Source organism: Saccopteryx bilineata, chromosome 5 (genome assembly GCF_036850765.1).
Source record: "Saccopteryx bilineata isolate mSacBil1 chromosome 5, mSacBil1_pri_phased_curated, whole genome shotgun sequence".
Taxonomy (NCBI): Eukaryota; Metazoa; Chordata; class Mammalia; order Chiroptera; family Emballonuridae; genus Saccopteryx; species Saccopteryx bilineata.
Window position 1 is genome coordinate 58,817,922 of NC_089494.1, and position 25,108 is coordinate 58,843,029.

General features: G+C 41.9%; 1 protein-coding gene and 1 pseudogene across 1 annotated transcript in view; both read left to right on the forward strand.

The window, feature by feature from the left end:
• Positions 1-6,748, forward strand: part of LOC136306882 (uncharacterized) — an 80,143-nt gene extending 73,395 nt beyond the window's left edge. Inside the window, exons 6-7 of the mRNA XM_066233672.1 lie at positions 2,366-2,491; positions 2,810-6,748. Coding sequence (XP_066089769.1) covers positions 2,366-2,491; positions 2,810-3,081 — 398 coding nt within the window. The 3' untranslated portion in view covers positions 3,082-6,748. The remainder of the gene's footprint in view (positions 1-2,365; positions 2,492-2,809) is intronic.
• Positions 6,749-18,373: 11,625 nt separating this feature from the next.
• LOC136306477 (large ribosomal subunit protein uL10 pseudogene) lies at positions 18,374-24,641 on the forward strand (annotated as a pseudogene).
• Positions 24,642-25,108: the final 467 nt, after the last annotated feature.

The window sequence follows — 25,108 nt, forward strand, 5'->3', positions numbered from 1 at the left end:
GCCAGGACAACACTGAATCTTGAGGGCCTGGATTCTCCTGCATCTTTACCACTGTCAAACCTACCACCCCCAGACCCTTGATATTCTTGACATGTGCCTAAGAGGGAAGCCCTTTCAGTGAGTTATCCTGTTACAGACACTCTCATCCTCATACTTGACTCAGCCTCCCACTCCTCCCTGTCCTAAACGTCCTCGGTGACCTCCAGAATCCTATTCCATTATCAACAAAGTCCCTAATAACCCTAGCCTCTTCACCAAACATTCTTTAACTCTCTAGCTAGCCCGAAGAAACCTGGCTTACCCCACAATCACAGTGCTTCCTCCACAGCCCTCACAGGTGGAGGCTACTGGGTCAGATTCTGCGCATATTGACATTTCTGTGGGTCTCAGTTCCCTGCCCTCTGCAACCCAGGCTACATATCCCTTAAGTCACACTCTACCCCAGCTGTCTTCTACTAACTGCTTGACCATACCCTCTATTTATTCAAGACATTGTCAATAGACCCACCGTATTTCTTTTCATGCCAAATTCTGTCAACAACCTAGCACATCTGGTATATCCATGATGCATGCTTGACCCTCAGTTCTTTGATTCCATCTCTGATTACCTTCTCCATTCTGCTTCAGTCACCCAGTCTCATGTCCACCCCCAGACTTTGTCATCAAGAAATCATAAGACCTCTCAACCCACGATTTTCTGTTCCCCTAGTTCTTCTCATTTGGTTATTTTTTACTCTGTTGATTTTCCAAACTTATTAAGATCTCTACTCTTCTTTCTCCTTACCAATCACCCTTTTACTGTCTCTTTTTCATCCTCTACCCAGGAAGGATATCCTGCTTCATGATATTAGCCTCTGAACTATATGTTTTCAATTCCATTTCTTCGTCATTCTTCTGTTTCATCTGCCTGACCAAACTTGGGATGTGTACCTTGAGAGCAGCCGCCTGCTGTGGCCATTTCTCGACCTGCACTGCGGGACACTGCTGGAGAAAGCCACACAGCCGCACAGGCTGAGCAGCCCTGAAGCCATGCTCAGCAGCCTCAGTGGAACTTCAGCGCCGCCTGCAATCCTACCACGTTTCCCTGACCCACTTACTCTTTCTTTTGAACCTCCAGAGCGGCTATTTCAAGAATTCTCCTCTTTTTCAAAACTTCTGTGCTTGCTCTCTCTGTCATTCTCTGTAGGTGTTTTATTTCTTATTCTATCGTTCTCTGAAGGTGATTTTATTTCTCACTTATCAAGAGGAGGGAAAATTGAAGTTATGGGATGTGAGCAGTCTCAATTTTCATGCCAACCTACAAAAGTTGCATCTTTACTCACCTTGCCTCTTTATTCAACCTTGGTTTTTATTATAAAAGATGCTCCCCTCCCCCATCTAAGACAGATTGGCTCATCTTCTGACTCTCACCTCCTCCTGACATTTTGTTGACATCACTTTCAGTAATTCTTTCTCACTCTCACCTCCTCTTCTACTGGCTCCTTCCTTCTCAGATTAAAAAAAGCCATCTTCTCCTCCATCTACAGTGTTCTCTCCCCTTACCAGCCAAACTTCTTGGAAAAGTTATCTCCACTCACTGTTTCACCTTTCTCACTTCCAACTCACTTTTTCCAAAATCGTTTTCTCCAAAGTAGTCAGTGATTGCTGTGTAGCTAAATTCAAGAGACTTTTCAGTTCTCTTTTCATTTGACCTTATGCAGCATTTGGCATGTCCTGGTCATTTATGACACCATCTACATGCTCCCAGATATTTCTCTCTAGCCCAGACCTTCTCTTGAGCTTCAGACCCAGATAGCTACATTTTAGTCAGTTCTGCCTTTATGTTCCATTGCCATCTTAAACTAAAACTGAACTCAGTTTCTTTTTAAACCTGTACCTCTTCCTGAATTCCCCCTAATGAGTGGCGAGCACTACCATGGACACATTGATGCAGCCAGAAACTTGTGTATCACACTCGACTGTTTTCTTTTTACTCTCTCACAACCACATGCATTACCATCAACTCTTAATTTTGTTTCTTCTGTCCTTTTGCTTAATCCTTCCTCTCTGCCACCATCACATCTTACCTAAACCCCTTGTCTTCCTGTTTCCATTTTTTCTCTCAAACCATCCCCACACAGTAGCCATGTGATTGCAACAAGAAAGATAATTCACAGGTACAGAAGTTCCCAAACACTGAGTATGCAAAAATGGAACATTTTTTCCTAGAGTAAATTAATACCTGAACCTGAACCTCCTGGCAGACAGTTTGTCTAGAGTGCTATAAAGTGAGCTCAGTGATTTGTCTGAAACTGAGATATATAAGTATTTCAGTTCAGAATTCAATTTGAGACCTTCCTTCCCCTCTTCTTGCCTCTTACTCTAGGTTTCATTAGCTGGCTGCCCAAGGGGAGTGGAGAAGAGGATGGAGGTCCATGTGTAATTGGCCGCATGCTGTGGTGGAGGGGGACCTCTCCATCTGGTCTCATCGGGGTGGTTGTTGAGCAAACAAGTATGTTAGCCTTGCTTGCTTGTACTTTGCCTGATTGGTGCATGAGCACAGGGGCAGCACCATGTATGTATAGTCTATGTAAGGCTGCAGGTATTTGCCTTTAGGGCTGCAGATTTGTAGAATGTGGATTGCCTGCTGCCATTGGGAGGGGCCATATTTTGTTACTGTTTACCAGAGAAGGGGTTTCCTGCCCCCTTCCCCACCAGCCTGTTTGCTTGTTAGCCCGGAGAGGGATAAGTAGTTTTCCCTGCCTGCTTGCTCGTCTGCTCTTGCAAGACTCTAATAGACAAAATGGCCCACCGTTTTCTGGCTCTACAGATCCTTTACCATCTGCCAAAACTCAGTGTGAATCTGCACGGCCACAACTAGCAGCCTTACATCTGGCACAGCTGGCAGGATTCGGATCAGATTGGTATGGAGCCACCTACTCCCTTGAAGTATGGGATAGAGGAGTGATCATTGCTCTCCAGTGTATGGTTCCCCTTGGCTCTCCTGTTGGGGATCATGAACTGAGTGTTTTTTACAACCCTGCAAGAAGAAACCAAGAGCTCTGTGTGAGAGGCTGCCTGAGGTCAAAATTTCCAGGATGAGCTACAGACTAAGCAGCAATAATGGCTTAAACTGGAGTGAAAGCTGGAGAAGGAGGTTGACTGCTCTTGAAAGCTGCAGTGTGAGATGCGATCTGAACACCAATGGCACCTGGAACTAGAGCAATCTCTGGAGAAGGAGTTACAGGTTCATGAGTTCCAGTTTGCCCAGGAAGTGGAACGCTGGCACCAACAGTTGGTGGAGAAACAACTGTGGGTTCAAAAGCTGGAATCTCAACTTCAGGCCAAGAGCCAGCAGCTCCAGGAGCTGAAGGAGGTGTGGAAGATGGAGCTCCATTCGAGCCAGCAAAGTGGCTTTGAGCCAGTGGGGACAAACATTTCCAACTCTTCAGAGGAGGAGGAGGCTTGGGCTGAAACTGCCGTCTGCAGACTCAGAACCCAGCCAGTGATCACCTAGAAGGTAAAACCCAGCAGCCAAGAATCCCTCAGGGGCTGGCACAGCACCCTCCACAGGTAGTGGAGCACTCTGTGGTCTGTCTTTACACTCAGGCAAAGCTAATGGAGTTGGAGGTGCAATTTAGGCAGAACCCTACCGAGTCCCTGGTAACCTGGTTGCTGCAGTTGTGGAACATAAGGGTGAATAGCATCATGCTCTCCAGAACAGAGATAAAGAAATTGGCTACCATTCCCACACACTCCTCCTAATGCAGCATCTTCAGAACTGCCATGACAACCCAGGAAACCATACCCCTATTAGAATGGGCTATGGCTGCCATCCTTACAGTCTGGCAGAATGCTGGAGACTTGCCAGGAGCAGTGAGTAGGTGGCATTGCCATAGTGAGCTATATATATAGTGTTCAAGAAATATTTGTTAAATTAAAAATAAATGAATCAATGAAGACTAAATTGAACATGAAAGCCAGATATTAGCTGGCTTTATGTGTACTCTTTTGCCTTAAAGCAAGACTTAGCATTTTATTTTGTTTTTCCAAAAGCAAGTCAATTCCACAAAACAGAAGTAAACAATGTAGACTTGACTGAAAATTTTATGAAGACACAGAGGAGATGGTTTAAATGGCAGGGATTTCTACCCTCCCCTTAATATCCCTCTTTGGTTTCCACACTTTGGGTCTTTGTCTCTTTTGACTCTCCCTTTTTCCCTACTTCCCCACCCCCAACTTCCCCTCTACTTGCCTTTCCTAAGCAAGTAGTCCTCTGAAAGGACAGCCTAGGAGAAACTGGAGAGAGAGGAGGCTAGTATCAGTGGGTCCTTTTCAGAGACAGTTGAATGAAGCCAGGCAGAGATGAAGGCCTGAATTAAGAAAATAACAAAATGAAGAAGAGAGGGTGGGTTTAGGAGATGTTTGAGAGGGAAGATCAACAGGATATGGTTACTGATTGGGCTTGTGTAAAAGAAAAATAAAAAATATATAGGATGCATCACAGGTATTGATAAACGTGAAAGAGAGAGACAGGAAGAAAGAAGGAAGGGAAGAAAGAAGTATGGGAGGGAAGGAGGAGGGAAGGAAGGAGGAAAGAGGGAAGGAAGGAAGAAGGAGGGAAGGAAAAAAGGAAGGAAGGAAGGACGATGGTTAAAAGTGAAAGAGTAGAGATTGAGAATGTCATAGGATTAGAATTATTACCAAAGGAAGTAGGAGAGGTCATTAAGCAAGGAAGGACAAATATAAGGATTATTACCTCTTAAGAGTGTCTAACTGAGGTTAGAGGCCAAAATTGATATTGGCACTAATCTCTACAATTGTGTGATTTTCTTTAATAACTTGCATTATGAATGGTAAAAGCTGATAAAATGGGTGATGGGTTGATCCAAGATTTGGGATTTTCTGGGACGATGGAGCAGAAGGACCAAGGGGCAAAGGGATTGATGATGCTATGAAAACATATCCAAAGTGCTGGAGAATTATCTCTTGGCTCAGTAGTGATAGAAGTGAGCCAGGATGGTGCTGATAGATTGTAGGGGAGGGAGAGCAGAAGATGGGTCAAGACAGTGGATATTTTGATGTAGTGAAGAGTAAGTAGGAAAACTAACACAATAAGAAACAGAAGATGTGGAACAGAGAAGGGACCATTCATGGTGATTGTCTGCAATGCATTAGAATCCCCAGACTCCGTGACCCAAGGGGAAAGCAAACCCTGGAGAGGAGAAGGTTCTCTTCTTCCTCTGAAGCGAGAGGCAAGGAGAAATGAGAGGAAATGTCTCCTTTAAATATTTCTTAATAGATAAGAAACAGAAAGAGGAGATTCACACTGTAGAATTTTGATTTCTTCTATTAAGCAAGGTGGGATTGGGGCTTGAGAGAAGTAGGGAAGATTAAGAAAAGCAGCAGTGGGGGAAGGTGGTAGGAAGGCACCTACCTTGATTGCAAAATCAGAGAATTGCCTTTTAGTAGTGAGGATTCAGCTGGAACCAGTCAGCTGACATTGGCATGAATCAGAATTCTAATCTCCGGCAATATCCTCTGCTTCAGAGCAGAAACAAAAAGTACTATGCAGTTAATTTCATTCAGGGCTGGTGAATAGAAAGACAAGAATGGATGAAGGACCAAGGAGATGAGGGCACCTATCAGGATTATTACTGAAGTTGTCAACACTAATTGTAACAGGCTAAAAGGATGGCAAGTGAGGGCTGATGGGTCCTTGGCAGTAGGAGAGCAGTGGCGAGCGAAGGAGCAGGGTCACAGTAAGGAGGACAAACACCAGAGTCTTCCAGACATTTTTTCATAAAGTGAAAGGCATATGCCCCTTTAAATCGTTTACTAAACTGAAATTTAAGTCTGGGCAGACTCTCTGATTGAGCTGTTCTGCTTTGCTAAGCGCTGATAAGCTTCTGTGAACCCTTCAGGGTGAGCAAGGCATGATCCATCTTCCCTGTCTGGGCAAGCTTGGTCTGGCCTCCATTCTCCTGCTGAAGCAGGCCTGAGGTATGCACCAGGGTGATGCGTTCTAGCCTACTTATCACACTCCAGATGTAGGGCTCCTGTCGATACCACCTTTTGGCTTTTAAAGGGCTCGGCTCAACCCTTTCTGGCTGTGCCCCTCACCACAGAGTGAGAAAACGGAGGGGTCAAGGGGATGTGCCCACTCAGAATCCACACTGGTCCCTTTTAGACTACACTCTGGATACCTTGGACCATCTCAGAATCCCTTGCCCAAATGCCTCAAGCCCACCCTTATAGACTGCCTACAGTTCTTTTCCAGTCCCGTCCTCCCCAGTGCAGACCACGCCGCTATGTATGCACTTCTCAGCCTGAAGGTAGCCAGCGGAGCCCAGGAGATGTGCATGGAGCCAACTGTGTGGGCTGGGGCATTCGCACTCATGCATGAGAGGCCCTTTGCCGTCAGAGCCAGGGATGAGAAGAGAAGGGGGCAACTGCAGCTTGGGCTCCAGCTCCCTCCATGCCTCCATCTCTTGGTGCAGAACCCCAAGGAGTCCAAGAATTAGACATTCATACTTGGCCTTCAGCTCATTAGGAAGGTATAGTGATTAAGTTAGGAACGTAGAACATTTTATTTATAACTTTTTACATAGTTAGAAATGTGTAATACAGACCTCAATTTGTACTCTTGCCCTTGGTTCCACAAATGTTAAGGGCAATCCTGGCCCCTACAATATATTATTTACCTGTTGTAAAGAAAGACTCTTCAAAATCATTATTCTAAGTTTATTTGACATGTAGTTAGGGCTAAATTGTATCCCAAGATGGTAAAAGAATAAAAATCTATTAAAAATCCTATACCCTTTCTACAGTTTCTTTTTTTCCTTGTTACAGAGACAGAGAGAGTCAGAGAGAGGGACAGATAGGGAAAGAGATGAGAAACATCAATTCTTTGTTGCGGCTCCTTAGTTGTTTATTGATTGCCCTCTTACATGTGCCTTGACCGGGGAAGAGGGGGGGGGGGCACAGTAGACCAAGTGATCCCTTGCTTGAGCTAATGACCTTGTGCCCAAGCTGGTGAACCTTGCTCAAACCAGATGAGCTTGTGCTCAAGCTGGTGACCTCGGGGTCTCAAACCTGGTTCTTCCACATCCTAGTCCAACGCTCTATCCACTGTGCCACCACCTAGTCAGGCCCCTTTCTACAGTTTTTAATATGATTTGATAGAGTATGATTCCCTGCTTTGCTAATGTCCATATTTAAGCTGCATTTTCTCAAAAAAAAAAAAAAAAAAGGTGAATATTTTTATTGTACTGTGACATTCAAGGTACTCAGCCGGGCCCTGAGTATAAGCCCTGCCAGGTAAACAAACATTGGGACATATGTTCAGGTATGTTCTTTTTGATGTTGAGGATGATATTTCTTCTTTTTCATGTCTTCCAGATGTTTACTGATACATTCAATCTGACTAATGCTAGATTTGAGATAACATCCTGCAAATCCATGCATTATATCTTCACTTTTTAATTATCAGATCTTAATTAAGGAATAGATGCAAGTAAAGCTGAAAATGCTTAGTCATTAAACTGCAGAAGAGAGAGGAGAGGTAGCCTCCGGACTGCCTGACACGGTTCACTCTTATCACTTCATTTGCACCTTGACACACCTTCTATTATGTCCTGCATCTCAGAATGAGAGGTGACCTCTTGAGAGGGTCTGTGCTAGGACCCTTCTAATAGTAGTTTACAGCCTGCCAACACATCTCAGAGCTTTATTTGGTGTGTTGGCCATGAGAATGGCACCAGGTATCAGACTTCAGTCCAACAACCTCAGTACTTCAGTTCTGACTAAGAAAGCGTTCAGAGCCAAGACTCAAACAATATGTAAAAATTTTTTAAAAAGTCACAGAGATAGAAGAATTGAGACATAGAAGAAATGGATTCAGGAAACAAGATACAGAGTCAAAAGAAGGGCCTTGGAGCTTAGGAGAGAGAAAGTTAAAGGCAACTCACATGGGGGAAGAGGTGAAGAAGAGGGGGAGGGGGAAGGTGCAGGCAAGATTCTAAGGGGGAGAACTTGCTAGGTCCTTCATAAGGGCTTTTAAGGGCTAAAATTTTAGGGGAAGTCCTATGGGTGGATCCTAATAGAATATTCATCAGCTCTCCAGATATGTTCTTTCAGGGTTGTGGTCTCCACTGAATCATAGGTACCAGTGCAGGGGGTCATTAATAAATGCCGCTAGTCCTGAGGTCAACTATACTACCATTTATCTGGTTTTGCTGCTTTTCTGGGCCTGGAGCTGAAACACAGCTAAGGCCTAGATGTATTTGATATAGGTCAGAACCTCATTGTCCTGGAGGCTTAATACTTAAGGGCTATTCTATGGCCCCCTTGTTTGTTCTTCTTCTAGGGGGGTCTACCCTACATGACTAGCAACATGCCAGGGAAGAGAGGTCGGGGAGGGTCCTAACCACATGACCAGCAATATGAGAGGCCAAGCGGTCTAAACTGCATGACCAGCGATATGAGAGGCCAAGGGGTCCAAACCACATGACCAGCAATATGAAAGGCCAAGGGGTCTAAACTGCATGACCAGCGATATGCTATGTTGTGGGGGGGGGGGGGAAGATTACCCGGGAGTGAGGTCCTTGTTTTCCCAGTTTTGCCCTTTGTTAGGCACCTGGGACTTTCCACCATAGTGACCTTCTGTACTTGGCCTATCATCCTTGCTCTGGTCTTGTCTAATTGCCTACCACAGTGGAGATCCATTTGAGAGGTGGAAGTCTTGGTTTCTGAAACTGTCAAAAGAGAGCATCCATCTAGGCTGGAAAAGACTCAAATTCTTGACTCAGAGCTATGATTAGGTTGTTGCTGAAGCAATACAAGGTGAGTCATTTCACTTTTCTGTTCAGGTACTAATACTGATGTAATACGTGGGGTTCGGGAAGGAGAATTCATTTAGCTTACTGATTTGCAAACTTACTAAACTGTGAAAGCCTTTTTTGTTGTTGTTGTTGCAGCAATGTACAAAATGAATAATCTAAGACACACATTTTAGGAAACACTAGATTAAATCAGTGGTCCTCAACTAGTGGGGGGAGGAGAGACTTTGCCCCCATCCCTACCCCCAGGGGACATTCAGAAATGTCTAAAGACATTTTTGGTTATCACAACTAGAGGTGGCCAGGGATTCTGTAGCATCCTACAATGCATAGGACAGCTCTCCAAAACAAAGAATTATCCAACTCAAAGTAATCAATAACACTAAAGAGCTGAAAAATCCTAGACTAGATAAACTATCTGTAAATCTCTTTAACTAGATTTAAATAAGGTGGAGGTTTTTTAAAACACACAAAATTTTATTTCTCTCTTACCCAAAGTTGGCTGTAGGTTTGGGTGCATATCTGTTTTACCTACATATTTAAGCTGCTTTAATCTTATACCACCTGCCTATCAATATTTGTTTCTATAAGTCTATGATTGCCTTGGGAGAAAAAGAGAAAGCATAGACGATCAAGGTTCGTTTATGTTTCAACATGTATCAGTACTTTTTATTGCTGAATAATATTTCATTGTATAGATATAGCACATTTTATTTATCCACTTATCAGTTGATGAAAGTTGGGCTGTTTTTTACTTTTTAGATGTTATGAATGATGCCGCTATGAACGTTTGTATACAAGTTTTTGTGTGGACATATGTTTTCATTTATCTGAGACTATATACCTAAAACAGAAATTGCTGGATCATCAGTTTAGCCTTTTGAGAAACTGCCAGACTGTTTTCCTAATGGCTGCATCCTTTTACATTTCCACTAGCAATGAAAGCTCCAATGTCTCCACTTCCTCACTAACACTTGTTATTATCTATCCTTTTTTTTTTTTTTAAGTGAAAGGAGGGGAGATAGAGAGACAGACTCCTGCATGTGCCTTGACAGGGATCCACCACCAACCCCGTCTGGAGCTAATGTTCGCCCATCTTGGACCATGCTCATAACCAAGTTATTTTTAGTGCCTGAGGTGGAGGCTACATAGAGCCATCCTCAGTGCCTGGGGCTAATGCACTCGACCAATTGAGCCATGGCCACAGGAGGGGAAGAGAGAGAGAGAGAGAGAGAGAGAGAGAGAGAGAGAGGAAGAGGGAAAGGCATGAAGCAGATGGTCACTTCTCCTGTGTGCCTTGACCAGAAACCAAACCTGGGACCCTACCGCTGATCCAACTGGCCAGGACCTTGTCTTTTTTATTGTAGCCAACCTAGTGGGTGTGTAGTGATATCTCATTGTGATTTTGATTGACAATTTCCTGAAGGTTAATGATGTTTTGCACCTTTTCATGTGTTTATTAGCCATTGTATATCTTCTTTGGAAAAATGTCTATTCAAATCCTATACCCATTTTTCAGTTAGGTTATTTGCCTTACCTTATTGAGTTGTTGGAATTCTTTATATATTCCGGATGTAAATCTCATATTTGATTTGCAAATATTTTCTCTCATTCTGTAGGTGTCTTGCTGATGTCTTTTAAAGCACAAACGTTTTAATTTTGCTGATGTCAAGTTTATGTTTTTTTTTGTTGCTTGTGCTTTTGGTGTCATATCAAAGAAATCGCTGGCTAATCTAAAGTCACAAATGTTTATGCCTATGTTTTCTTCTAAAGTTTTTTAGTTTTATCTCTTACATTTAGGTCTTTGTCCCATTGTGTGTTAATTTTTATATTTGTTGTGAGGTAATGTTCCAATTTTATCCTTTTGCATGTGATATACAGCTGTTGCTAACCATTTGTTAAAAAGACTTTTTTCCCCTTTGGATTATTTTGGAACTTTTGTCAAAAATCAGTCAACCATAAATGTGAGGTGTATGAGTTTTTAAAATACTTCTTTTCTGAAATCTATAATTTCTTTTCTAATAGGTTGAATAAATAGTTCATATATTACGTTACTGTGACTCTTTTAAATAAAAAATTCCAGAATAAAATCTATTTTTACAATTGTTTTGTTCCCTAGAGCCATTTAGAAAAATACTTGCAGCTAAATGCATTCTTTTTCATTAGTAGTATTTCACTTACACAGGAAAAAGAAATCTAAATAAACTAGGAAACTGGGGACACAAAGGGTTTCCTTAATCTCTGGCTATGTGTTCTAATTCCCGTTTTCTGTCCTCATTTTTCTCTTTTTATTCAGAATAATCATTTATAAAATTCATGGGGATTAATCATCTCTGTAGTGTTTTGGCCCAGAATGTATTTCTTGGCTAAAAGATCTCTTTACCTACTTCCTCATGTAGAAAGAACTAAAACAACACTGATCTTACAAATGAGACACAAGAGTTGTTTCCCCAAATGAGAAAACAGCTTAGGATGAGAACGTGTTTTATTTAAAATGGTTTTTGTAAACTCAGTTACCTCCAGTTCTAGGCTTATTTCACTGCTCCCTGCATTTTTTCCCTATTGATACTGAGGAATAATAGATTTAATTGTGTTCTATCATATATCATTAATATTTCCTCTAGTTTGAGTGCTGTGTAGTTCTTTTTTAAACTTGTACAGGGATTAAACTTGGCAGTGATTTAAGGTAATTAATTCATATGTCAGTTGTTAGCAAGATCCAGTAATTAAAGTCTACTTTAGAGTAAGTTATTAACTCTCCAATTAAAAAAAAAAAAGCACTTTATCAACTTATCAGTTTTAGCTATTTATTTTAGTTGATAGATGAGTTAGGGACATTATTGACTGTACATAATCACCTCTGTACTTTCACCACTGAACAGGGGGTCAAATGAAAGTCTGGGTAGTTCAAGGTCATAGTTTAAATCTAGAATAAACCAGTTCAGGTTGGGGAGGATGGGGAGTGTCCTTGAATCTTCTTAGCTTTGCAATACTATCTTCTTTAATTTTGCAAAACCTCGCCCTGGCCAGTTGGTTCAGTGATAAAGCATCAGCCCGGCATGTGAATGTGCCTGGTTTGATTCCCAGTCAGGGCACACAGGAGAAGTGACCATCTGCTTTTCTACCCCTCTCTGTCTCACTTCTCTCTCTCTCTCTTCTTCTCCTGCAGCCATGCTCAATTGGAGCAAGTTGGTTCCATGGCCTCTACCTCAGGTGCTAAGAATAGCTCAGTTGCTGAGCAATGGAAGCAATGCCTGGGATGGGCAGAGCATCGCCCTGTAGGGGGCTTGCTGGGTAGATCCCACTAGGGGCACTAGCAGAAGTCTGTCTCTGCCTATCTTCCTCTCACTTAATAAAAAAAATTTTTCCCCCCATAAAACCAATTTTCATTTGTTTCAAAATTCTCAAACATCTAAACTAAAAACAGCCTAGACCAGGCATGGCCAACATACAGCCCGTGTAATGAGTTTATGCAGCCCATGATTAAATTTTTAATATTCTTTGCTACTTTAAAATCTCATATACTCAAAAGCAGAAGCATCTTTGATTATTGGAAATTGAGATATTTAAGAAGATAGTGATATGCGGAAAAGAATTCTGCGTGTGACTAATCTAGGGTTAACTTCCAATAATGGGTCAAATGGATTCGTGATACTTCTTTATTTTTTTTAAAAAAATTCCATTATAAAGATTTACAACTTTTGTACTCATTTGTACTCAATATGAACTGTTTGACATTTAGCGGTGATGTGAAACCCACATTCTTTTAGGCAGAGTTTGCCAGTGCACTCCCAAGGTCAAACAATTCATTATTTTTGTGGTCAAGTGTGCTGAATCAAATGGCATTGTACCATAGACAATAGCTGCATTTGATAACTGAAAACGTGTCCAGGCTGTTTGTAAAACGAAATAATTATTTTATTTGTGATATAACCCCTTCAAGCTCATTCTATTAATTAAATATTGTTTTGATTGATTGCAATATAGTTTGGGTATTTATACAGTATATAATTATATATATATATATATATTTTTTTTTTCATTTTTCTGAAGCTGGAAACAGGGAGAGACAGTCAGACAGACTCCCGCATGCGCCCGACCGGGATCCACCCGGCATGCCCACCAGGGGCGACGCTCTGCCCACCAGGGGGTGATGCTCTGCCCATCCTGGGCGTCGCCATGTTGCGACCAGAGCCACTCTAGCGCCTGGGGCAGAGGCCACAGAGCCATCCCCAGTGCCCGGGCCATCTTTGCTCCAATGGAGCCTTGGCTGCGGGAGGGGAAGAGAGAGACAGAGAGGGAAAGCGCGGTGGAGGGGTGGAGAAGCAAATGGGCGCTTCTCCTGTGTGCCCTGGCCGGGAATCGAACCCGGGTCCTCCGCACGCTAGGCCGACGCTCTACCGCTGAGCCAACCGGCCAGGGCCTATAATTATATTTTTATTAAAATAATATTTTATATTAAAATTTTTTCACTCATTTATTCATAAACAAATTACATAATAAAATTTTGTTTACTTAAATGAATCATTTTTGTATTTAACTTTTTTTTAATTTTAATATTTCATCTGGCCCATGAAAAAAGGTTTTTTTCTACTCTGGCCCGGGAGCAAAAACTATTGGCCACACCTGGCCTAGAGACCAAGGATTTGGGATTAAGATCTGAGATATTAATCACTTTACTGTTTATGTTTTATTTTTATAGTATTTTTTTAAAATAACCTTTTAGAGGGAGGAACTCCAGCTAAGTGTAATGCCTGGGATACAACAGATGCAGGCCTTTACCTTGCAATCGTATTATTCTGCTTTATTTTTTGGCATGGCATCTGGTTACATTATCTAATCTGAGTGAGAGCACACTACAATGGGCCTTTTGCTATAAACTTGTTGGCTTGTGATGAACAACCACCAATGTTAAATCCAGATCTGACTCTCTCTCATGTGGTCAGGGTGTCTATGGTAGTGGTTCCCAAATCCAGCTAATCATTAGAATTACCTGGCGTGATTCTTCAAGAGCTTTTCAGGCCTCACCCCAAATGTACTGAATCTGGATATCTAGGGTGGAGCCAGTGAATCTGTATGTTTCAAACATTCACAAGACAATAGTGATGTTCTGCCAAGTCTGGGACATGGTCCAGGACTCTCCTCAGGTGCTTGGAGGTCTCATGGGTTTAGCCTTAGGGCATTGTCTCTGAGAAAATGCCATCTACTTTTCAGAAGATGCTAAAAAAGAAAAACAACTGTGGGTGCCTATTTGCAATCTTCCCTAATGACTGTCTACTTCCTTGGCAAATAGTCTTGTGTTCCTTTTCTGTCCTCTCTCACTCCCTTGGGCTAGTCTTGTGACTTACTTGCTCTTTCAGCACTGGCACTGGTGAAAATAAGATAGATTTTGGACCCAAGACATTTGACAAAGACTCAACTCAACCTTCTCTGTGGGTACCATTTGCCTCATCTATGAAATAGAAGTAATATTGTCCTCCCAAGGGGGATCAGTTTGTAAGTTATATAAATGTCTAACTACTATGCCTTATACCTGAAACTAATAGAATATAGAATGTCATAATTTAAAATTTAAAGAAATATATTGTCCTCCCAAGGATGTTATGAAGACCAGCAGGATGTATTTGTGTAGCATCTAGAACACAGTGTGCCCTGCATTGGGCATTATTACTTATTTGGTTGTACTTGTCCACCTCTATGAATATGGTGGGTGAGTAAAGCTTGCCCATCAACTTTCTCTGATTGCTCTGTGCAGTGTTTCTCAAAGTAGGGGAAACAGACCACCTATATCTAAATAGTAGGAAAGGAGGACAGAAATCTACTCCTATGCAACTCTAACATTCTACACTTTTAATTTTTTGTATGTGCAGTATAACATACATATAGAAAAGTGTGTTTATCATAAGTGAACAGTTCAGTGAATTTTCATAAACTGAATACACCCATGTAACCAGCAACTGAATCAAGAAACAGAATATTCCCAGCACCCCAGAAGCCCTCCTCTACATGCGAACTTTTAGAACCAGTTATAAGAAGAGCCCAGCTGTGGAGCACTCCTTCACCCATCCCACCCTTCTCTCGCAGGCCAGATCAGCCTGCCATGTGAATCTTCCCCAATCTGAGCCGCTGGGCCTGTGGCATCATACCCATCCTTAATAGTGATGCTGCTTCCTTTGTAAGAAGGATCACAAAGGGTGTTTCCATCATTTATATTCCTAGCATACACCCTAAACTGCTTCAAGTAAATGAATTCAGGTCCTGGCCAACAAGGAGTGGAGATCAGTCATTGCCCGAAAGCATCGGCAACTCCAGCATTTTCTCACGGAAGGGTGAATGAGGTGGATTCTAGGGTAATTACCTTAGTGTAATTGAAAACTAAATCACTGATGGCTGCGTAGTTTAAATATCCATTTAAATACTTTCACTTTATTGCACTTATTTTTGCAAGACATGCTACCACCAAATAGGCTATTAATTTTTCTAGCGGATTAAAATCTGAATGGGTGCATTAAAAATTAGCACAGCTCAAATAGATCCCTCTTTTCTCAGAGAACAATGGAGAGTTTTTCTTTTTCTTTAATCCAACTATTCAAACAATCTAATAGACCAAGACCTGTAATAATACAGGTCTTGCCCAAAGGAGATCAGGTTTTCTCTGTAATATAACTTAGGCAAAATTTTATATAGTAGAACAAGAAACTCGGGTACTTTTGCCTATATATTTTTTTAATTTTAACATGCATACAAATCACATGGAAGTCTGATTAAAATACAGGTTCTAATTTGGTGGCTCCTGAAGAGAGAGCCCTAACATTCTGCATTTCTAACAAGCTCTCAGGTAGTTCTGATGCTGCTGGTCAGAGGGCTACCCCTTGAGTAGCAAGAGTATTCAGAATAAGCATTGACTAGATGCCTGTATAAATATCTGAGCTTCAATTTCCTGGTATATCTAGACTATTTCTAAAGTCCCTTCTAACTGTTCAGTTTCACGATTCAGTAATCTCTCTTCAACTATTAACTAATTTTTTCTTAGGCTGATGATTCTCATTGTTTATAAGCTGTCATATTAGATATTGTTCTGTATTAGAAAGCTAAGTAAAAACTCTTGCTTATGGCTGACAAGTATTATTTCTCAGTCTTCTACAAGTCTATCTCAATCCATGGGAAGTTTGAGCAAATAATAACATGATACTGGGCTTGGACCATAAGCTAATCTTGAGTCAGCACAGTTGGGCTTTGGTTAGATAAGCAAGTGTGAACCTGGGAGTAGAACCAAAAGAAAGGTACAGTTAATCCTACCAGAATAGGCAGTCCTTATATGAGTACAGGGTGGGGCCAACGTGGGTTTATGGTTGGGAGTACGCAACACACAGAGTTTATTCTTGTATCATTTATTAATTTTTGTATTATTTTCCATATGAACAATTGCAAACCTACTCTTGCCCCACCCTGTACTTTAATTAAATAGCCACAAATGAGAAGAGCTGCAGAACATGTAGAGAAAAATTCAAGGAACTGGCATTATTTAACTTGTAAAGAAAGAACAAAATATGCCTTAAGAATAATTTTTAGCCTGACCAGGTGGTGGTGCAGAGGATAGAGCATATGCCTGGGATACTGAGGACCCAGGTTTGAAACCCAGAGGTCACTGGCTTGAGCACAGGCTCACCAGCTTGAGCTCAGGCTCACCAGTTTGAGCATAGGGTCGCTGGCTTGAGCATGGGATCACAAACATGACCCTATGGTTGGTGGCTTGAGCCCAAAGATCACTGGCTTGAAGCCCAGGATCGCTGGCTTGAGCAAGGAGTCACTGGCTCAGCCGGAGCCTCCCAGTCAAGGAACATATGAGAAAGTAATCAATGAACAACCAACGTACTGCAACTATGAGTTGATGCTTCTAATCTCTCTCCCTTCTTATCTGTCTGTCTGTCTCTCTCTAATAATAATAATAATAATAATAATAATAATAATAATTTTTAAATGGCAGAAGTGGAGTGAATTTTTAAATCACAGTGGAGTTGGCAGCAGTACGAGGCAGGGGAAGCCTTGCCACTAAAAATCACTTCTAGCCCTGGCTGGCTGGCTCAGTGGTAGAGCGTCTGCCTGGTGTGCAGGAGTCCCAGGTTTGATTCCCGGCCAGGGCACACAGGAGAAGCACCCATCTGCTTCTCCACCCCTCCCTCTCTCCTTCCTCTCTGTCTCTCTCTTCCCCTCCTGCAGCCAAGGCTCCATTGGAGCAAAGTTGGCCCAGGTGCTGAGGACGGCTCCATGGCCTCTGCCTCAGGTGCTAGAATGGCTCTGGTTGCAGCAGAGTGGTGCCTCAGATGGGCGGAGCATCACCCCTGGTGGGTATGCCCGGTGGGTCCCGGTCAGGCGCATGCGGGAGTCTAACTGCCTCCCCGTTTCCAACTTCGGAAAAATACAAAAAAGAAAAGAAAAGAAAATCACTTCTAATGTAGCAAGCACATCAATAATTAACAGGGAAAACTGACAGGCAGTAAAAATAGTCTCCACTTCCTTCTACCTTCCAAATTTCACATCCTTATATCTGATTGGCAAACACTGTACACAATCCTATAAGCATGGAAGTCTAAGCATAATTGTTGTTGTTTTTAACTATCTTTATTGAACTATAACGTACAGAAAAATGTACAAATCTTAATCAACCAGCTTGATGAATTTTCAAAAAGTGAACACACTATGTAACCAGTGCCTAGATTTGGAGCCAGAAGTAATTGGCACACTCATGCTCTCTTCTAGGCATTATCCTCCCTGAGAGTAACTGCAGTCTTGGTTTCTAATAGCATAGAAATAGTCTCTTAACAACCTTATACAAAGTGGTATGATACAGTATGTACTTTTTGATGACTGGCTTTTCTCACTCAACATTATATTTGTAAGAATTATGCATGTTGTGTGCAACAGTACTCTCATTTTCATTGATGTATAGAAGTCCATTGGATAAGTAACACAATTTCTGCATTCTACAGTAGACGGACATTTGGGTTGTTTCCAGTTTGGGCTTATTATAAATAGTGCCAGTTTTCCAAAGTAGATTCTAACCAAAACTGGGGGTTTTCACCTTTAGTATTTTAGCCATGAAATGCCTGTTCAATTCTGTCTCCCAATTTTCTATTGGTTTGTCTGACTTTTTTCTTGTTGTGCTTTGTAGTTCTTTACTGTAAATGAGTCCTTTGTTGGGCATATGTATTGAGACTATCTTTTGCCACTCTGTGGCTTTTTTTCACTCACTATTATAATAGTGCCTTTGATGAAGATATTCAAATTTTTTATGTAGTACAGTTCTTTAGAGGGTTTTCTTTATGGTTTGTTTATTCTGTATATGTTCAGTTTAAGAAATCTTTGCTGACTCCAAGATCATAATCTCTTATGTTTTCTTGTGAAAGCTCTATTGTTTTATTGTTCACATTTGGCTTTATATTTGTCTGGTATTGATTTTTGTGTATAGTGAAAAGTAGAAAATACAGCTTTAAGCCTTCCGACTTCTGTTGGTCCTGTGGACTGGGGATGGGTATCCATAGAAGAAAGTGAAAATGAGTGCTGAGTGCCAAGAGACCATATCTAACAGGTAACTTAGGTGAGTTTGTACACTATGCAACAGCCCCAAACAGAATTTTTCTGAACCCTTTTCCAAATGTGATCGTCTGTGATAGCTGTTTTCCACATTCCAACTTCCCTAGTGGCACCAGTCAGCCTCAGGCAGTGGCTTGGCCTCTTCTTTCCTACCCTGCCTTTTAGAATGTCATCATTGTTGTAGGAGCATTGTATGCTTTTCCAGAAATAACAGCAAGAATTGATCTGCTTTCAAATAAATGAAGACCAGGGTTAGATTTGGTGGATACTTTCAAAGAAATTTAATTTTACTACCTAATCTAAGAAAGTATGGTCAAATATGGGCACTGTTCTAAAAGGCTTGAGAAAAAGTGGGTTCTCCAAAGTGGATTAAGCAGAACCCTCACCCTACCTCTCCCCACTTATAGGCATAACTACCCCTACAATTTTTTTCCATGTGGAATACTCAATCCTATGTAAGGTATTGTAAGAAGGAGGTTTGGAAACAAGTTCCCTAGCTTCCCTACACTAAACTTCTCCCCAGTAGAACCCTATTCTAGAAATCCCAGGATGGACACTGGAACAATAAATGTATCTAGAGCAAAATTCTTCTCAACCATCTTGTATCTGAGTCCCTGCTTTTTCCTCTGACATTTGGGTATATCCTTTGGTTTCTTAATAATAATAGCTGAAGTGATTTTTTTTATACAACTCAAGTTCACGTCCCCAGGTGTTTGGGCTGTTAGGAAAAGTAACACTTCTCATTTCAGGTCATGCTGAAGTGGTCATTTCCAAGCCTTATAACATAGTTTCCAGATCTTACACAGCGCCCAGGCTTTCTCAGAGGGGTATATTTCTTAGTTTGTCCTTAAAAAATTCACAATAATACACAAGACTAAATCATGCTTCCGGGGGTTCCATAGCCCCTGTATGTCTAAGAGCTTTCTATTGTTTCTGGGTCCCCTAGAGGTCTAACTATCTGCATAAATGCACCTGATAGCCATTGCCTACATTCTTCCAACTCCTATTTGTCAAGCACTCTCCTAATCACTCCGTGTGCATTTCCTTATTTAACACTCATAATAATCTAAATTTTGGTTTCTATTATTATCCAGCTTTTATAGATGAGGACATTGAGGTTAGGTTATATGTCCCTTGTTTCTTGTTAGTGGTGAGGATTTTGCTGAAGATTGATCTTCTTTACTCTTTTGTGAATGTCCTTGATTAATCCACTGGCCAACCCCTATCTCCCCGTCCGATTTTAGACAAACTTCTCAATATCATCTCCACTTGTTTCCAAAATTTATCTTTGCAAAGATGTACCACACCAAGGCATGTTAGTGATCTCAGTTAACTTCCTTATTTAATTCATGAGACAGGTATTTCTAGGCATCAGCTATATATCCCATACAAGTTCTGACACTGAATGGGATATGGAGCAATAGAAGTATAAGAGTCCCTTTCATAGGAAACACAAATGGAATTTATTTTTATTAGAAAGAAAATTCCTTCAATCACTAACCCACTGATTTGATACTTTGGACTCTTATGAACAGCTGTTGTTGTTTTTGATGGCACATTTTTTCTGGGTCATCTCCTAGAAGTAGCAAAGTTTCCTCTTAATTGAGAGCTACCAACACCTAAAGGGCCCACCTCCACCCACAGTCCCCCTCAGGGTTTAGTGAGTCACAGTCTTAATTTCCCAGTTCTCCACTATGCTGAAGGCTTCTGCAGGAATTAGAATGGGAGTGGAATCTTGGGGATGAAAGCGCCATTTCAGAGTCTGTGTGGTTCTGGTAGCTTTTAGGGATGAACCTGATACCTAATCACTGTATAGAAGATTTTTATAGAAAAACATGTACATATCTCCCCCAAAAAATACTCTTGGAAGGCAATCTGGTTTCTCTCTTTTTCACTTTCCCAGACTGAAGTCCAAGGTTCTTGCTGATGCTACTTCTCAACCTGAGCAAATTAGTGCCTCTAACCACTTCAGGGAAAGCAGACCTTTCTGGGAGGGATCATTTAAGACTTGACAACATTGTTTTTCAAAGTTCTGACTACCTTTGTTTATCTGAAATTTCCTGAAGATGAATACTTCATTAGCTGAATATAAGATAACCTACTTTGAGACCTAGTGGTACTGGAACATTTCATCCTAGCGTTCTCTTTAGTTGTAGAGAAGGGAAAAATAAGAGCCGTTTTCTGCACACCATCATGTAGGTCAGGTACAGACAGGAGTGTGATCAAACAGTTCATGATCCCGACGGGAAGCAGAATGCCAGGGTTTTATGAGAAGAAACATAAAATTCCTAACCCCAGAGAGTGATCAGGTCATCTTACTGCTTCCTCCTCAAACTAAGAACAATTTCAGTCACGTGAGACCCCTGGGCATAGCAGCACCTGAAGGGAGGAAACAGTACTGAAATAGAAGAAAACCCTATACTTGTCTTGAGGAAGCTTTAAATTTCCATCCACCTCAGATTTGTTATCTGTGTAAGGGGGTCGTGTTACCTACTTAATAGGAATATAATAAGATCACACGAGAAATGTGAAAGTGCTTTGTAAATTTTAAAGCAGATTTTGGAATTTTATTTTTATATTTCCTTTGCTGTTTAACCTAGAAAGTGCCCTGACCAGCCATATGACCATGTTACACATTTTAGAACATTGCCAGACCTTGGTGTGGTGGTGTGTGTGTGTGTGTGTGTGTGTGTGTACTGGCCTGGGTACTGGGTTTCCTTCATTCCCCAGGAAGTCTGTGAGAGCCGTCTAGTGTGCACATGGGAAGGGGGACAAATCAGACAGGGAATGGCCCAGTGTCAGAGAGTCCACATTAATCTTCCTGACAAAGTAACTGTCCCAAATTTGTTTTATCACCTTTTAAAAAACAGTAGCCATTCTTATTGCTAATAGTTTTCAAAGACTGTGGAGACTCTTTTTTTACATTGTTAAATTTGCTAAGATTTCTTAAATTAGCTCTTAAAGTAAGAGCTCGTCTTAAAAAAGCTCTGATTTAAGAGTAGAGTAAATTCTAATCTGGAAGCAAGGATGAGTTAGAACAGATGGCTTTTTTCAATTCCACTCCAGTGGAAACCTTAGGCTGAATTCCACCTCTTAAAAAAAGAAAAAGTTCAAGGATGTGTATGGACTCAGAAAGGGTGGAGAAAGGAAAGCTGATAGTGACTCAAGACAGTTTTTGGAAAGAGAGTTACGCTTCCACCCCCACAAGCCTGATGCTGGGAACTCCCACTTTGGAAGATGAGGCAGATACTGACATAAAAGCAGGTTGGGTAGTGACCCATCCCAGCCCAGTGTGTGGATGTCCTGAGTTCAATTCCCGGTCAGGGCACACAGGAGAAGTGACCATCTGCTTCCCCACCCCTCCTCTTCTCTCTCTCTCTCTCTCTCTTTGTCTTCCCCTCCCATAGCCATGGCTCGATCTGTTCCAGCGACTTGGCCCCTGGTGCTGAGGATGGCTCCATGGCCTCTGCCTCAGGAGCTAAAAATAGCTTGGTTTCTAAGCAACAAAGCAATACCCCAGATGGGCAGAGCATCTCCCCATACAGGCTTGCCAGCCAGATCATGGTCAAGGTGCATGCTGGAGTCTGTCTCTCTGCTGCTCCTCCTCTCACTGAATAAAAAAGAAAAAGAAAAAGAAAGAAAGAAGTATTGACCTACCCTAGAAAAGAAGCTAAATTCATTGTTAACTTCTAGACTGCAGTTAAAAATGTAAGAAGAACCTGACCAGGAGGTGTCACAGAGGATAGAGCATTGGCCTGGGATGCAGAGGACCCAGGTTGAAACCCAAAGGTCACTGGCTTGAGTACGGGCTCCCCAGCTTGAGTGCAGGGTCACTGCTTGAGCATGGGATCATAGATGTGACCCCATGGTCACTGGCTTGAACTCAAAGGTCACTGGCTTGAGCCCAAGGTCATTGGTTTGAGCAAGGGGTCACTCGCTCTGCTGTACCTTCCCCGGTCAAGGCACATATGAGAAAGCAATCAATGAACAACTAAGGTGACACACAAAAAAATTGATGCTTCTCATCACTCTCCCTTCCTGTCTATCTGTACGTATCTGTCCCTCTCTCTGTCTCTCTGTCTTTCTCTCTCACTAAAAAAAAAAATAAAATAAAATAAAGGAAGAACAGCAGTACACTGTACCCAGTACACTAAAAGGCCTTAAAAATACACATATCTTTGGTAAGCAATTTCAATTTTAGGACTCTATGCTTAGTAAGTAATTAAGCATATAATAAGAAAGCATGTGCTGTTAGGTAGATCATCCAAAGCTATCTATGTTCATCATAGAAAAATAATAAGAGCAACCTAAGTATCCAACTATAAGAGTCTGGTTTAAATAAATACATCCATATACAGGGTGGGGCAAAAGTAGGTTTATAGTTATTCATATAGAAAATAATAAATAATTAATAAATGATAATACAAAAATAAACTCTGTGCTTTGTGTACTCACCACTGTAAACCTACTTTTGCCCCACCCTATATTATGTACTATTTACATTTAAAATAATAGTATAGGAGGCCCTGGCCGTTGGTTCAGTGGTAGAGCGTCAGCCTGGCGTGCGGGAGTCCCGGGTTTGATTCCCCGCCAGGGCACACAGGAGAGGCGCCCATCTGCCTCGCCACCCCTCCCCCTCTCCTTCCTCTCTATCTCTCTCTTCCCCTCCCGCAGCTAAGGCTCCATTGGAGCAAAGATGGCCCAGGCTCTGGGTATGGCTCCTTGGCCTCTGCCCCAGGCGCTAGAGTGGCTCTGGTCGCAACAGAGCGATGCCCGGAGGGGCAGAGCATCGCCCCCTCGTGGGCAGAGCGTCAACCCCTGGTGGGCGTGCCAGGTGGATCCCGGTCGAGCGCATGCGGGAGTCTGACTGTACCCGTTTCCAGCTTCAGAAAAATACAAATAAATAAATAAATAAATAAATAAATAAATAAAATAAAAAATAAAATAATAGTATAGGTAAAAATTTATTAATGTGATATGATGTCTAAAATTTATTAAAGACATACACAGGTAACCAAACAATTTGTACTCAATGACTCCATTTCTGTAAAATAAACAAATGTGTGAATGTAAGTATGGTTTTAAAAGGGCTTCTGGTTCAAGGTGGGGGACTAAGCACATGCATTTAATCTCCTCTTGCTCTCTAAATCTCACTAAAATGATTTTAAATCACACATACTCACAAAGAACACAATTTATAAAAGTGCAAAAAAGGCCTGACCTGTGGATAAAGTGTCGACCTGGAAATGCAGAGGTGGCTGGTTCGAAACCCCGGGCTTGCCTGGTCAAGGCACATATGGGAGTTGATGCTTCCAGCTCCTCCCCCCTTCTCTCTCTCTGTCTCTCTCTCCTCTCTGTCTGTCTCTCCCTCTCCTCTCTAAAATGAATAAATAAAAATTTTTTTTTAAAAAGTGCAAAAAAGAAACTCCCCCTGAATGTGGGCTTTGTGTTCACCAAGGAGGACCTCACTGAGATCAGGGACATGCTGCTGGGCTGGCCAATAAGGTACCAGCTGCTGCCCGTGCCGGTGCCATTGCCCCATGTGAAGTCACTGTGCCCGCCCAGAACACTGGTCTGGGGCCCGAGAAGACCTCCTTCTTCCAGGCGTTAGGCATCACCACTAAAATCTCCAGGGGCACCATTGAAATCCTGAGTGATGTGCAGCTGATTAAGACTGGAGACAAAGTGGGAGCCAGCGAAGCCACACTGCTGAACATGCTGAACATCTCTCCCTTCTCCTTTGGGCTGATCATCCAGCAGGTGTTTGACAATGGCAGCATCTATAACCCGGAAGTGCTTGACATCACAGAGGAAACTCTGCATTCACGCTTCCTGGAGGGTGTCCGCAATGTTGCCAGTGTATGTCTGCAGATTGGTTACCCAACTGTTGCATCAGTACCCCATTCTATCATCAATGGGTACAAGCGGGTCCTGGCTTTGTCTGTGGAGACTGATTACACCTTCCCACTTGCTGAAAAGGTCAAGGCCTTCTTGGCTGATCCATCTGCCTTTGTGGCTGCTGCCCCTGTGGCCGCCGCCACCACTGCTGCTCCTGCTGCTGCCGCAGCCCCAGCCAAAGTTGAAGCAAAGGAAGAGTCGGAGGAGTCCGACGAGGATATGGGATTTGGTCTCTTTGACTAATCTCCAAAAAGCAACCAGCTCAGCCAGCTTTATTTGTGAAACAAAATAAAGGCTTACTTCTCTTAAAAAAAAAAAAAAAAAAAGAAACTCCCCCTGGCTTTACCCCCAGCCTAACTCTGGGTCTTGTTTTTATTTCTCCAAGTGGAAGACTGCTGAGGAACGAGACAATAGGGTGGAGATGTAAAGTTTTTTAATTTTATACTTTCTGTACTATTTGAATGTTTTCATTATTATGTATGTATTTTGGTAATGTTTAATGTTAGTGAAGGATAGATGCAATGTGTTAATATAGTAGCACCACACAATTTTGCACTTAGTTTCATTAAACTGGGTAAGGGCAGAAGACACAAGAGAAAGAATAAAGAAAGAGGGGAGAGGGGGAAAAGAGAGGAGAAGGAGGAGAACAAGAGAGAACATTTTAAAGGTGTGGTGATTTCTGCCTAAACTTTCTTTCAACTAGCTTGAGCTTAACCCAAAATAAATCTTAAAGAGATGATGTGACTGTGACCCATTTCTGGTCCCAAGTGCTTTTCATACTTTAAATCATATGGGAG